This window comes from Nipponia nippon, unplaced genomic scaffold (genome assembly GCF_047370975.1).
Source record: "Nipponia nippon isolate SJK-2023a ecotype South Korea unplaced genomic scaffold, ASM4737097v1 scaffold_3, whole genome shotgun sequence".
NCBI classification, from domain to species: domain Eukaryota; kingdom Metazoa; phylum Chordata; class Aves; order Pelecaniformes; family Threskiornithidae; genus Nipponia; species Nipponia nippon.
The window spans coordinates 68,201,427-68,216,926 of NW_028262347.1; the positions used below are offsets into that span (position 1 = coordinate 68,201,427).

Below are 15,500 nucleotides of genomic sequence, written 5' to 3' on the forward strand. Positions count from 1 at the left end.
TTACTTGCAAAGTGAAATCACAAGGGGGAATGTCTGTTTCTGATGGACAGATAAGTTGCAACTCATTCTGAAGAAGCCTGTTCATAAATTTTTCAGCCTGCTAACAGCTTTGAAGATAGGACTGTAACTGTGAGACTGTGATTCGTCTGCCCAGCTCCTGCTTATTGGACAGCCTGTTGGTCTTGTCCCACTTTCACAATTGCAGGCTGTTAAGTATCAATGCTGATGTAGTTAATAATAAATTTTGAGTTTTAAAACTTGCTACTCTGTACCCTAATATTATTGCTGGCTACTGAAACCCATTTCCAATATTTCTGAGGTGCTGCAGCAGCAGGTGCTTATGCTTGGCCCTTGTTTTTGGTAAACAATTAGAAAATGAGGAGTAGATAAAGTACTTATCTTCCCTCTTTGCCTCCTTTTTTGTAATTCAGTTTTGTGGCCCAAACTAAGAAACTTGAAGTTCTAAGCACAAAACCCTGTGGTAGTAACAACAAAACTGTCTTAAGAACTTTCTTGTTTTTTTGACGATTTAAAACTATCTAATGACGCTTCCACCTTTTGATCCCCTAGCAAAAGAGGTCTTAGAATTGGACTCCCAAGAGACTATTTGACACAGCTGTCCATTGAAGGTACTGAGTTCCATATTTGGATCATAGCCATCCATTGGAAAAAATTATTTTATATGGTAGTGGTAGGGTCTTCAGGAGAAAAAATTAGAGCTACCTGAAACTCTTCAGAAGGAATTGGTGAGGTTCATCAATATCTCTAGATGCTAAGCATTCAAACATTAGAGTTTTGATTGGTAAGTTTATCTTGGCACTTTGTTTCCGAGTTAATTGAAGAAAATGTGGGAGTGGCAACAGAGGATGGACAAAGGAACTGATTCTCAGGTGCTTCCAGACTGCTGCTTATATGGACTTCGTCCTGCTTCTACTCACATCCTGTTGCCTGGTAGTTGGACAGAAGGCTCCTATTCTGAAAATGAATATGGCTGCTCTGTTAGGTATTTGTCCAGAGATCTATCTGGGTCCTTTCTCTGCCTGTAAAAAAGGGGTCTCAAGAGTGGGGAAGGATAATTCTTGACTGACCTTTCTAGCAAGAGTAAGCCTGTGTATTTGTTAAAGTAGTAACTAGTGGATTTGAGACTAAAACCAGGTCTGAGTGTCTATTATCTTATTATACTGTCTTTAGCTTAATTAAAATTGTTTTACTGGCATGTTATTTGGGGTTGTGTGGTAGGGCAAGGAATTTAATTTAAACAGAGATACGGAATGTCTCAAATCTACTTACCCACTCTTATCCCCACAGAAATGTAGTTATTGCCACTGAAGCAAGGGATGTAGTACCAGAACACTTGTGCAGCTTTTCTGACAAGCCACTTTCATTTGAATTCCAGCTTCCGTGGCTTCTTGTGTATGCAGACTTGCTGAACGTGTAAGAGCGTGTTTCAGATGGAGCTGTGGTGCTAAAAATGTTTTCAGATAACTTTTTGGCTAAGGAAACTTTTTCAATGTTAAACGTGATTAATAGTTTTGGTATATGATGCACAGAACATCAGATATTTCACTGTATGGAAAGAGTATTTGAATATTTTTAACTTTTTTTGGATGATGCACTTTAGTTCACAACTAAAATTAATTTTGAGCGGCAGGTAGAGTTCTTCAGTGTGATAGAGTAGGAGGTAAATTGAAAACAAGGAAGCCTGTTCACAGGTTGTGATAACCCATTTAAGGTAGAGCCTTTGGACCATGATATCCTCAGTCATTATAGTTTATCTTCAAGAAATTTGTTCCATGTTCCTGTTCAAACAATTGAAATAAAGCTGCACCAGACCAAGGACAGACAGTATGTGACTAAAACACAAAGTAATGAGAAACATTTGGATAAGCTGTAGCAGTTTGAATAGCTGATTCATAGATAGGTTGTGGTGAGTATCTGAGGTCTTCTAGGTCATGGTTGGTCTTCTGTCAGTGCAGGATATTCCAAGTAGTATTCTTCAGAAAACCCCTTAGTTTAATACAGAATAGCCTTGCCAATGGTAGTACTACCATATGTAGTCTCCAAATTCCAAGGAAAAATTCCTGAATATTAATCTTAAACTTCCTCTAGCACTTTTCCCTAGCTGTCTGCTTTGAATCACCTTGGAGATTACTCTGTTGATAATCTTTCATCTCAGCTGTCTTACAACACTAAATTTTAGTTGTCAAAGCCTTTTCTTGCAGGTCAATCCAACACTTAAGGTTGTGGTTTGTTTGGTTTTTTTTTTTCCAACTTCTATAAACCTAGTCCTTTTATGTTCAAGATGTGCATATTATTACCTTGATTTAATGTACAGCAAAACACTTGCTGTTTTTACATATTGTATCTTGTGTTGCTTTAGATAATAGGATCTGACTGGTCCCTCCATCTGCATTTCAATTATGCTATGCTTTCTCTTATATTTTAACTAATTTTAAAATTATTCAGGGTTGAATTGTAAAGCCAATTATGCTTCTGGATGCAGAGTATGCTTCATCATGCCAGTATTCATAGTTGTTCATCCTACCACTTGCCTACTGTTAAATATTTGAGTGTTTTCTTTCTCCTGACTCAGCTATGTTCAATTTCCTTGCTCTGTGAAAGATAATGTGCCTATTTTTAAATTTACATACTAGTGGTACATTTGATATTGTCTGAAATATTTCTGACTTTGTGAATAGCTTTTTAGATCTACATCTTGTATGGTGTTTGCCAAGGAAGATGTAGATGGTGTGTTGTAAACATAGGTGTCTCTAATGTATATGGTATCATTGTGGAAGTCTATGATAAACACGCAAGTGATGCAAGAACGGGATTTTGTAAGCCAACCTGTCAGGTAAGCATGGAAAAGTTATTACTGCTTCCCTTTATGACAAGCCTGAGATGAAGATGGGCATTCTGGTAGTTCACAGGAAGACTGCATCATTGATGCAGTGAGGCTTAAAAAAATAAAGTGCTCCTCCAACATGTTTTAGGACTTTCATGTTTGTGAAATGCTAGTGCTAATACTAGTATTTATTCAAGGTATTCCTGAGACCTCATCTGGAATGCAGATTTTGGTCACCCCATAAAACTTCCTGTTTCTGGAACTCTTTAGTCCTTCACTACCTAAGATCCCTTTTTGATTTCGTCTATCTTGCGGGAACATGCAGAACACCTGGCAATTATTCAGGGGGTTTATGATGAATCCTTGAAGGATCACTGAATGAGAGATCTGTCTCGGAATGAGAGATGTCTAGCATGGAGTTCTCTAGTGATTATTGTAAGGATTTTCTGTTGGCTGCTAGTACTTGGCCTACACTTTGTATGTCATCCTGTCATAACTGATAGTAATCCACAATTTTGTAAATTAAATGAAGTACTTTTTTTGAATGTGTTTGCAGAAAAAGCAGCAAAGCTGGGAAGAGTAACTCCTCTAGCATAATCGGGCTGCATATGCAATATATGTACCGATGTTGTATGTAAACATGAAGCTAACATGTACAGTAGGCTGATGTGAGTTCATTTTACAACTGGAGGAACGCAGCGGGCAGCCTTGCAGGGACTGCTGCTTAAACACTTGTGTAGACAATTTAAGTTTATTGCCTCCAGGCTTTATGCTGGAATTTTTGCAAGGGAACTAGTCAGAGGCGCAAGAACATTACTAGTTCTCGTGTACCTCCTACTTGATCGTTATCCATAAATCTCGGGAGTCATCTTGACACTTCTGCATGGTTTCCAACCAGCATATTGATGCAACTTTTCGGCATACTGAAAAGTGGATATAGCTAACTCTCCCCTTTCGCCAATAGCTTTGTGAAGTATGTAGGATGAAGAATTGTAGTATGTTTTTGATTCTCTAAATTGATTTGCCTTCATCAGAATCTGTTAAGGGTTCACCCTAATGTTCTAGACATGTACCTACTCATAAAAGGACTCTGACGGTCCTACAAAAATATGGGAAACAAAGAGCTACAGTTGCTCTTTTGATGCAGTGAGTTAATAGATCTGTAAGGTAACCAGAATGGATTGTGGAGGAGGCTTTTTTCCTGCAGCATTGTCACCCCCTGAATGGAGAATTGGATTTTCATAGTAAAATTAAACTGAGATGATTGGATGTACCTTCCTTGTCGCTGACAAAGCAATCAATTCAGTGCAAAATGAGAACTGATGTGAGCTTCAAAACTTTTAATGAGGCATTTGAGCCAAGTGACAAGATGGTCCAGCTGGTTAATAGCTCATCAAGAATTCAGTTCAGCTAGCACTTCAATTCTGCAATAAGCTGTATGTAACAAACAGAAGCCTTATTGTGAACTGGTATCAGATAGCAAGCTTATCTATTTATCTTCCATGGATCAAATAGCAATTTTAAAGTGAAAATAAATAGATGAGCTCTCTGTTCTAATACTGATTATTTTTGTACAGCCCAGCATTTTGATTCCTGTCCCTTATGTTCAGCCTCTCAGGGTTAATAAATTGAATAAAACTTTTAGCCATCTTTTTTTCCAGACTTCTGTGTAAGGAAACACAAATGCTGCCTAGAGCAACCCTAGAATAGAAATGACTGAAGCCTAAACAGTTGCGTGCCATTCTTAGACCAGATTCCTGAGGACCTAAGAGATTCCAGAGGAGATAATGTCTAAGCCATAGGTTTCATATCTACTGTTTAAAATTTTTCTCTTACTAGTTGTGTGGAGAGCAAAGAAGAACATATAATTGGTTCGATAAAGTATAAGTATAGTTCTTAATTTACTCTGAAGCTGCTGTATAGTTTTTATGGCTGTATTCTGAAGAGTGCAAGTTCCCCAAAGGAAATTGTGGTATTAGGCAATGTACTGATTAGTCTTAGTCATTGTTTTCTGCATAAGTGGCATTTGGTTCAGTTCTTCAGTTTGGCCTACTTGCTTTGCCTATGAGTGTTTGTGCTGATGTGAGGGAGTGGGGAAAGGAGTAGTATAGACTTGTATTAATGTGTATATTCATACACAACACAGCTCTGGAAAACAAGCTAGTAATCCAATAGAGACTCATAGGTGGTATAACTTTGCTGATGTTTGATTTTCCTGGGAAAAGCGAGGTGCTTTACTGCCAGGTACGTCATATTCATGCTTCTTAAAATTTAAGTGGAAAATCTAAACCTCAAAATCTACACTGGCTGAATTCTTTGGAAGCCTGTCAGCCAGACAGACTATTCCAGCCCTTTTGGAGTTGTACAGGTTCTCTTCTCTGTCATTGTCTTTTCAAGAGGGACTTGAGATATAGCTAGCTGTCACGGTCTCTAAGCAGCATGCTTGCATCTGTCCGTCTCTGAGCACTGGGCATGAGCCTTCCATCTAGTGTTGCTCATGGTACTGAAGTGCACTAGTGTAGCAGTGTAGTCATCTTTGGCATTGCTGAAAAAAAAATTCCCACAGTGCTGCTGTAACAGAAGATAAACTTTGTTATTGGGAGTCATACTTTAAGATTTCTTGTGACCTTACATAGAGGAAACATTCTGATTTATTGTTGTCCTGAAGAGAAACAAAAGTGTTTTTCTTCTGCTGTGTTCATGATGTGCGTTGTATTTGCATGCTCCTTACGCGTCTGATCCCACTTCTGCCATTTGTTCAATGTGAGGAAGTGAGGCAGAATGGCTTCGTATCTCACCAAGTTAGTGAGCTCATCTCCGATGCAGTGTTCCTAACTTTGCTTTTTTTAAAGCATCTTTGTGTGCTCTGGTTATTCCTTACTGCGTATTTCCTGTACAGCAGTAGCAATATTAGCAGTAGACTTGTTCTGAATGTTCTCATGAATTATGGGATCCTGGAAACTTGAGGATTTAGCCAACTTTCTTTTTTCTAGCTAAAGACCTGGAAGGACCGTATAACTGTGACTAGTTACAGGTCAGTTGTGTTTAATGATGCTAGAACTTGGTGCGAGAAAGTACAAACTTCATCTGATGCCTCTTCTGTTATCAGGAGATTTTGAGGATGTCTCTTCAAGCATAGGTTAAGTCTATGACATTGCTGCCACCAGGTGTCTTAGATGCTGCTACTACTACTGCTGGCACAGGTGCTACTGCATATGTAAGAGTGGGAAGTGACCACATCAGAGGAATATAATTACTGGTGGTGTTCTGCCCCCGTCCCCTGTGGTGATGAATCATAGCTTCATCAAAACTGACAAACAATTGCAGGATAAAATGGGGAGTGGTGCCAGTATCTTTCAGTCACATACATAGGCTTTCGTTGCAGATACTCCCCCTTCCATGTTAAAACAAAGTTGTATTTCTTATTTTCTGAAGCTTACTCAAGTATCAGTTCTTTCAGGATATGTATAATTGACTTCTTCAGACTAAATCCTGACTGATGAAGGCTTCTGTCTGTTCCTCTTCTGTCTGATCACTGAGAGTTTCATTTCCCTCCTCTTCTTCCTCCCGCCATCAGTTTACCCAAGTACCATCTCTGTCAAGATATGTATAATTTGTTTCTTTAATTCTGACCTTTGAGCAGCAGCAATAAAGTTGCATGCATTTGCTGTATCGCTTACCTGTATCAATGGTAAGAGAAAGGACAAGAAGCAGTTTTCATTTTTGGTATGTTTTTAACAAACTAACTGCATATTCTAATGAATTTTGTCCATGCTACTGTTATTGTGCATTGAAATGCCAGAAATGAAAATACAGAAGAGAATGTACACGTAGATGCTTTTTACCAGGGAACTGTACAATTAACGCGAATAATCCCTCAACCTTTCACTTAGGTCGACTACTTGTGTACTTTCCTGAAACTTAAAGCATTTTGAATACCTTGTATAAGAGTAAGCCTACAAAAAAATACTTACCCTTAATCAGGAACTTTACAAGGTATAATAGATAACTGTTTTAAGCCTACTCTTTTCCATTGTGTTAGATATGTATATTATACTTTAGTGTTCCCAAGGTTTTTTGCATGCTCCATGAAGACTGTCTATAGCTTATATAAAATTGATTCTTCATGTGGAGACTTGCCAAGCAGCAATGTGAAATTGTACTTTCAGTAAGTAAGCGTTAACTTGGCATTGTGTTTCATTCCAGTACCCATCCTCAGGAACTTTGTCTTCTATCTTGAAACTAAGATGAGGAAGAAAGGGACTGAAAAGTTTTGGGCCCCTCACTACAAGAAGGACATCGAGGTGCTGGAGCGTGTGCAAAGAAGGGCAGCGAAGCTGGTGAAGGGTCTAGAGCACAAGTCTTATGAGGAGCGGCTGAGGGAGCTGGGGTTGTTCAGCCTGGAGAAGAGGAGGCTGAGGGGAGACCTTATCGCTCTCTACAACTACCTGAAAGGAGGTTGTAGCGAGGTGGGGGTCAGTCTCTTCTCCCAAGTAACAAGTGATAGGACAAGAGGAAACAGCCTCAGGTTGTGCCAGGGGAGGTTTAGATTGGATATTAGGAAAAATTTCTTCACCGAAAGGGTAGTCAGGCACTGGCACAGGCTGCCCAGGGAAGTGGTTGAGTCCCCATCCCTGGAAGGTATTTAGAATATGTGTGGATGTGGTGCTTAGGGACATGGTTTAGTTGTGGACTTGGCAGTGTTAGGTTTATGGTTGGACTCTATGATCTTAAAGGTTCTTTCCAACCTAAATGATTCTATGATTTTAAGAACTGGTTACCGGCATCTGGAATGCAGGAATACTGAGATCCTCAGATTCACTTACTGTTTCTTCTATATTGATATGATTACCTGCTTTTCTTCCATTGCAAGTCATTGTTTTGGGACTCTGCAGCCTAGTGCGAAGAACAGTGTGCGTGTGTTATGTTCTTCCCTTCCCCCAAACCATATGACTTTATGCAGTTGCAGAGACTGATCTTGATTTCTGAATTCCCTAAGTGTGGATAAGGAAGCAACACTGAGGTAGCAAGCAACCAAACCCTTTCTTCCTAAAAACTTTCTAGAAGTCTTTGCAGAGCTGTTTCTGGGAGCATATGACCTGGGAGGGATAGTTAAGGAATTTAAAGGTTGGGAGATACCTAGCCTTCTAAAAGCTAGGGGCATTGCAGCTGTATGGCAAGGAAGCCTCACTTCTTTTTTTTTTTTTTTTTTTTTCTTCTTCTTGCCTTTGGCAAGTAGCTTTTTGGTTTGGTCTTTTTTTTTTTTTTTTTAGCTTATCTTTTGGCTAATGCATGTATTTTTTGGGGGGAGAAATAATACTTAATTTATCTAAAGAACAAACAGTGTGTAGTAAGGCAGTCTGTTTTAATAGATTACTCCATACGTGTGTGGAGTGCAGCCTGGGAGCATTGACAGCTTTGTTCTGGCAACTCTTGATCTAGTGACTTCTTGTGTACTACTTCAGCGTATCCTAATCTGGCATTTGCTGTCCGCAGTAGCCACAGTTTTAATGTATTGCTTTTTCTAAACTCTTTTTACTGAGCAGCTGGCAATCTTGGCAACTGATGATCTTCCCCAGTGTGCTGAGAGCCCCCAAATTATCAAGTGCGAATTTCAGAATCAACCCCTACATTCTTGTGTAGAGATTGGCCCGTGAAAGGCTGGGCTGTTGGAAGGTAGGTGAGCTGTAGCAAGAAGCATGCGTGAAGCAGGAGTTGTCTGAAGACTGAATGTCTTCCATTAGGTGTGCAGACCTGATTCCTAACTCTGTGGTTAGCTAAGGGTTTATGTAACTCTACAAACATTGTATTATACAATTAAGCTTTTGGGCAGGATGCTCGAATGCTCTGAGTGTTTGAGAAACACTACTGTCAAATGAAAAAAAGCCCTTTGCATGCATACTTTTGGAACAGCAGCTGTTCAGCTCCATTTAATCAGTTTTTTGTGTTCAGTGGTTTGTTGAAAGGTATACTGGTGGAAGGATCTGTGCAGATCCTTGATCAATTTCCACGTCTGTTGCGGTACAGGGATGCATTTTGAACAGTCTCTTCCCCCTCCCTTCCTTTTTTCTGTCTAGTCTTTAACACTGGAAAGCCTGAAGTGGTTTATGTGTTGACAGAGAAAGTAGATGCAGTTGTTATGCACTGAGACTTCCATTTCTAGGTACCAACTGTGTAACGCTGGATGATTTTTGAGCTCAGTGGATTCTTTGTTGATATTTTGTTAATCTAGCTTAATGGTCACTGTGCTCATTTTTCCTCTTAACTGCTAGATTTTTTCAGGATGAGAACACTGTGGCCCACAAAGCCTCAGTTCCATTAACAGTGCTGAATATCAGAGTGCAGTCTTGCTAGCTTCTCCTCTTATGACCCCTCATTAACCTTGCCTAAAAGGCTTGCAAAGCCTTTCTCATATGCTGCAGAAATGCACACAGAAGAACATTTGTCTCTTCTGTATACTACTTCTTCCCCTGAATAATAGGCTGGGAGCAGCAGTGTCTTCCCCTCAAATTTTCAGATATTTGGAAAGCTTGATAAAATGCTGTTTGGTGTAACCTCAGCACAGATAGATAATTTACCTTGGTAGTGATTCAGACAATCTATAATTCAACAGCACTTTGAAGTCTGTCATGGCTGTACATTTTCAGATCACACCACTTGAAGACAGTTCATTGCTACTAATTTTTCTAGTGTGCTTACTAGTGCATCTCTTTGGATAAAAGCTACCAAGTGTTGCTTTAGCGTAGTTTAAAAAAACCAAACACAACCACCCACTAACTGTCCCTGCAATATAGCTACGTAGAATTTCTGGATCTAGTGGTAGAATATGCAGAAAGCTAGTAAAACCTGTCTGTAGTATGCAAAGTGTCCAGTCTTTATTTCCTCTTTATTGATTATCTTCCTAATACTGTGGAAGAGGGAACAGCCCTCTATGTGTAGCAGCTCACACGCTGAGCTTTTTTTTTTTTAAATCCAGTTTAAAGTTGACCTCTGTCACCTGTGAGTCTACTTATTTGCAGGAGATGGAGACCATGGAAAGATTTCTGGGTCAGGTTTATTCTGTTGTGCATAAAGGTTCCCTGGCACTTTGACTATGTTAATTGTACTGTAAAGAAACAGAGAATCACCTTTGAGGACGTATAGGATGAGTTAGCAGGTCTAGTTCCTTCCATGTGGAGTATTTCTCTTGTTATCCACTTGCTTGGTATCCTGTAGCATGTGTTTGGGAGTGAAGTGCAGCGTGGCTCTTCTGCATAACTGTGTCCGTTTAATGTCAGCTGAATTGTCCTAGAATTTAGCTCAGGCCATTTGGTGTCAGTTAGTCAAAATGGACAGCGGAGGCGAGACCCTTAGTTGAGCTCAGCCTGAAGAACAGACTCAAATGGACTGAGCAGAGTAGAGTGCCTTGCTAAGGTGGCTCTCCTGCTACTTCAGGTGTCTGAGCCAGGTTCTGCAACTGCTTGTGGTAGTGTGATGTGCTTTGCAGATGTGTGATTTCTTGTCACGATGTTAATAGGACAGAACTCAGAAGGACTGTGGAAAGTTAGAAAGGAAAACGTATGAGAAATTACTCAGACGCAATGGCTATGTGAGCAACCCACTTGAAATTTAAGATTAATTTAGGTGCCAGAAATGTATTTTCCTTCCTCGTTAAGGATGCTGAATAGATACTAAGCCTTGGCTGAAAAAAATCACCAAAGGAATACAGGCATTTTTTGCTGGTGACCTTTTGTTTTTTGTGGCTCGGTAGAATAGCTAATCTTGGGGGTGAGGAGTTGTTTTGGTTTTGGATTGTTTTTTTTTGCATTTATATAAGACACCTAGGTACAGGGATAGAAAGAAGGTAGTAACAGTTCTGTGTGTAATTCATGCTCCTGTAAATTAAGTACATTGGTGAAAGAGTAAGCCTGTACCTGGTTTATCATGAATGACCAAGATCTCTGTTTTACACTGAATAATGTAAACACCTCTGATAGCTCTTTCCTGACCAAAAGAAATCAGAGGGGAAGTACACGGATAAATGGAAAGAGCCAAGAAAAGGTTATTGAATCGTTCTGAGCTGAACAATTGTTTCACTTGCTGCCTGTCTCTGTTCAGGCCCCTGGCACTGCAGAACCGCGGGTCATGTGCTGGGAAGCCTTGCTGTTTGTCCTGGCTTGTCAAAACAATTTAATGTAGGTGGAAAGGAATGAATGAAATGAACAGAGTGGGCTTGATGCATCTGTTTCAGTTTGTTCGAAGGGCAGCCCAGTGATTGGGATGTGACACTTAAGTCCTCCCGGGAAGCTATCAGTTCAGGAAGAACAATGCTGGCCATTTTATAGGATAGTTAAATCCATTTTAGGAAGGAAGTTCTCCTACAGTGGGACAGCTTTGTATATTTTGAAATATTTGGCTATATCTGTTCAGCATGTGCTAACTGAGATACAAGAATGTGATTTGCTAACTTCTAGACTTAGGCCTTTGTCTTGTCTGCCTAAGGTTGCTTCGTTATGGTAAAACAAGAAAGAGTGGGGGAGGAGGGAGGGTGTCCATTTTTTAATTTTCTTAGTAGGAATTCCAGAACAAATTGGTCTTTGAAGGATAGGATATCAAGCTATATATTATTAACTGTTCTTAAAGTGGTGGTTTCTTTATAAAATTGTTCAAGTTTCCCAGGCTTGTGGAAAAGCATCCCATGTGCCTTTCTATTTTGTTTAGTTTCTTGCTGCTTGTTTTTAAAAATAAAATAAAAATCAAAAACCATTAAATTTGTTTATGCTTTGTGATACTGGAATGTGAAGTTGCGAAAACTCTATTTTTTGCTTCCAGATGAAAACAGCAAATACATGCTGAAATGATCTATCTATATACCTATTTAGACTGTGAGTTACAGGAAAAAGGCTGCAGAGGATAGATCTGCTTATTTGATTCACCCTTGTGATAATTTAATCAAACGGAGTGCTTATTTTGAATTACATGCCACAGACTTTTTGCTACCTCTTTAGAGGTGGCGATAGAGCTGAGGGTCTTGCATTCCTGCTCAAAGGCCACAGTGGAATCTGAGTATTGCCCCAAGTAGCTGCCTTGTTGGAAAGACACATCTGGGCTTTTGAGTCTCTTAGAGTATACGCTTATAACTGAGGATTGTGAAAGCTGGCCCCTTCCCAAGTTCTTGAAAAATGCTCTTTTAAATTCTCATTAAGTGATGATGGCTTCTTTCTCTCTGCTACAGCTCGGCTGTACAGCAGCTTTGTGTGTGGACTTCGTGTGATACCAAGATGTTCTCATTCCCTTGCCTTTCCCCAAGTATTCATACCTAACGTGGCTGGTAGCACCATTTCTCAGTCTCCCAAATTACATATGGTGCACTATTTTCTTGCTTATCTCAATATTTTATTAGCTGCAGCTGCTTAAATTGCATAGAAAGAGCATAAATTTGTCACATTTGCCCATACTAACAGCTCAAAGGATGCCAAAATGTAGTATTTGGGATGGGCTTTGTTCTAGTCCATCTCTATGCAGTCTGGGAGATCCTACTGTCTAATATGTTTTAACGCTCTGGTGTATGGAATACTCAAGTTTTGAAAGCGTACTTGTCATTTTTAAATCGCATGTTAGCCTCTAGGCTAACTATTTACAGGTTGCATTAGAATACAGTTTGTACAAGTATAACCAGTAATTGTGTACACAGACTCATTTTGTTGGTATAATTGTACATGCGATTTAATATTTTCCTGAATGCTAGGGTTGCGGGGTTTTTAAAAATTATATTCACCCTTTTGTGTTACCTAGCATTAGTGTTCCTTTAGGGAAAGAATATAAATAACTGTTATGGGTGAGTGTATGGGTTGCGTATCCAAGGAAATGAGGGTAGTTAAAGGTAGCATGCATTGCTAGTCTTATGAAACAAGTGCCTCTCTGTCTTTTTCTTACAGCTCTGTTTAATGTTCACTTTTGCTGCTGCAGTATGCTACTGAAGGGTAGGATGTTTCCTTGGTTGCAAAAACATAGCTGTCCTCCCTGGGTGAAATTCATTGGGCTGTGTTTGTGTCCAAACTTGTCCCAGATCATTAGGGGACTGTGGCTTTCAAAGAAGTGTTGAATTACTTAGTATATTGTCACTGTCTTGGTGTGGTTTCTTTTTCAGCACTGAAGTGTTGAGTGTCTGTATTAAACGTCACAGATATGTTTGCAGGAACACGGTGCTACCATTGATGTGACCAGAAAGAGAAATGAGTCAAAATATGCATGCCTGTTAAGAGTCTGTTCATTGATAAGAGTGATTAGCACTTGTTAGTTTCTATTTGGGGCTCCTGGTACAGTGGTAGGGAAAACTGAATAAGGCCCTTAAGGGAGATTAGGTTTACATAGATTAAGATGAGAACTTAATGTCAAGTGTAGTCTAAAACTGGTTAGTAGTGTTTGTGGTAGATAACTTGTTAGAATGCACAAAATAAAGGAAATTTAATCCAAATGTATATCTAAAATCTAGGTTTTGGACGAAAACAAATGCAGGTGTTCATATTACATAGCTAAATTTAAAAGTGATATAAAAGTAATTGTTGCAGCCTTGTTTTTATAATTACCATATATAAAAATTGGATTTGCAGCTATATACTAGTTTTAAAATGTAGATTATGTGGATCAAGTGCAGAGGCTGAAAATACTCTGCTTTATTTTACTGTAAGAATGATTGTTATTGTGGTTTTTGTATTGCTTGAAGCATTGGGTGTTTCTTAGAAGCATGTGTGTATGGTCTGTTGACTGATGTACCTATTGCAGCTCACCGCTTTCCTGTATCAACTGGGTGTAGCAGTCATGATTAACTGGTTTTGAACAGAACTTGTGCTGCCCTGTTTATTGTAATGAAAGGAAAGCTATTAGATGGGTAAGATAGCTCAAATGGAAGTATTACTTCCATATTAAAAAACAAACAAACAACACCGAAGCAGACATGAATACTTAAACGTTTGCATGTTTCTGCAAACATGTTCTATCGAAATTTGCGTGTGCAAGCATGCTTATCAAGGAGTGAGAAGAGGTGGTAGTGCTAATTTCTGCAGAGTGGAATAGTTGCAGGATTGAATGCTTTTGATGTCTATAGACTGAATTTGCAAGGCTTAAGAATTTAGCATCTTCTTAAGAACTGTAAAAAATATGTGTGATTGATATTTGTAGGCACCGATACTGATCCCGGAGGTAATTTCAAACCTGTTTTCAAACTTTCACCTGGAATACTTATACTTCTGAAAATTGGAGCTTCATGTGGAAATTAAGTGTGTCCATGCCCAAAGACACTCTGTGAACCTCTTAAGCAAAAGTTAATGATCTAAGTGAATATAGGATGGTTTAGATATTATTCATGGCTGAATGGTATTGAGAAAACACATTACCTGTAAGGAAAGGAAGAGGGATTACTGCCTGGAGAACAACAGGAGGTTGTGAGCAGTGTAAGTAAACCCTGCATGTTTTTATTATTTCCTTTTAATTGAAAAGGAAATATGGAATGAAGTGACTTAAAATTTTTACTCAGATTTGACAAAGAGGTCACTGGTTATTCCTAAATAACTGTTAGAAACAATGCATCTAAGATTCTGGGCTTTAAGTATGTCCTGAAATGATTTTTTTGAATACAAACTGCGTATGGGTCCAATTTATGTCAGTCGATCAGTCTGAGTGGTGTGACTAGTGCATTGGTAAGCTGACAACACTGAATGATGCAAGGAGACTGTTTTCTCTTGAGATGTGCAGCTTATTCTGGTAATAGCTTCTCAGAGTCTTGACGATGTCAGATGGCCAGTTGTTGGTAGATACAACAGTATTGTCCAGGAATGCTTTTTCATGACCTGTCTCTGGCCAAAAGATTGCTTTCTGTCTCTAGTGAGTTGTTTTTGTTTTCCTTGATGCTAGACTACAGGAAACTTGCTTAATCATGGGCTCATGCTTTTAATCAAAGAAAATCCAACTCGTGCTTGTTCTTCTACAGTTGAAGTACATACTATATGTTACAGAGGTTTGATGCTCTACCCCCTATATGGAGGCTTAATCCAGTCTGTTACCAGTGGTCTGGATGTTATACACATAGGAATAACTAAAGATTATTATGTGCAGCCTAAGAGGGATGCTTTAAATGATCCAATTTTGTCTACTCTTGACCGCTTGAATATTTGAGGATATCATGTACCCCTTCCACCTCAAGTCAGGCAATGACTGAATTTATTAGAGTAGGGAAGGAGGAAACAGGAAGAGGAGATACTCTACAGACTCATAATTCTTACCTCTGAGAGTAAATCAGATTGTAAGGAAAAATATATAATAATAAAGACTGTAATAGAATGTCTTCTAAACAGAATATGTAAGGGTAAGTGCAAAGAAAATGGCATTTAAAACTACTGGTGCTTACTTGTTCACTGACCGTACCCAACTGTTTTTCAAGCTGTTGATTCTCTGAGTAAGAAATAAAGCAAAACTTTCTGATGTGCCTTTTCTTTTTCATTAGGATCGGAAGCTGTCCAAGTCAGAGCGACAAAGATTTAAAGAGGAAGCTGGGATGCTGAAAGGGCTTCAGCATCCCAATATTGTCAGGTTCTATGATTCCTGGGAGTCTACAGTCAAAGGAAAAAAGTGTATTGTTCTTGTGACAGAACTCATGACATCTGGAACACTGAAAACG

At 39.1% G+C, this 15,500-nt stretch overlaps 1 protein-coding gene across 12 annotated transcripts in view; it reads left to right on the plus strand.

The window, feature by feature from the left end:
* The window catches only part of WNK1 (WNK lysine deficient protein kinase 1), a 108,666-nt gene that overhangs the window by 20,936 nt on the left and 72,230 nt on the right, over positions 1-15,500 (plus strand). For all 12 annotated transcript variants that reach the window (XM_087765054.1, XM_087765041.1, XM_087765042.1 and 9 more), the window contains exon 2: positions 15,327-15,499. In XM_087765054.1, coding sequence (XP_087621180.1) covers positions 15,327-15,499 — 173 coding nt within the window. The remainder of the gene's footprint in view (positions 1-15,326; position 15,500) is intronic.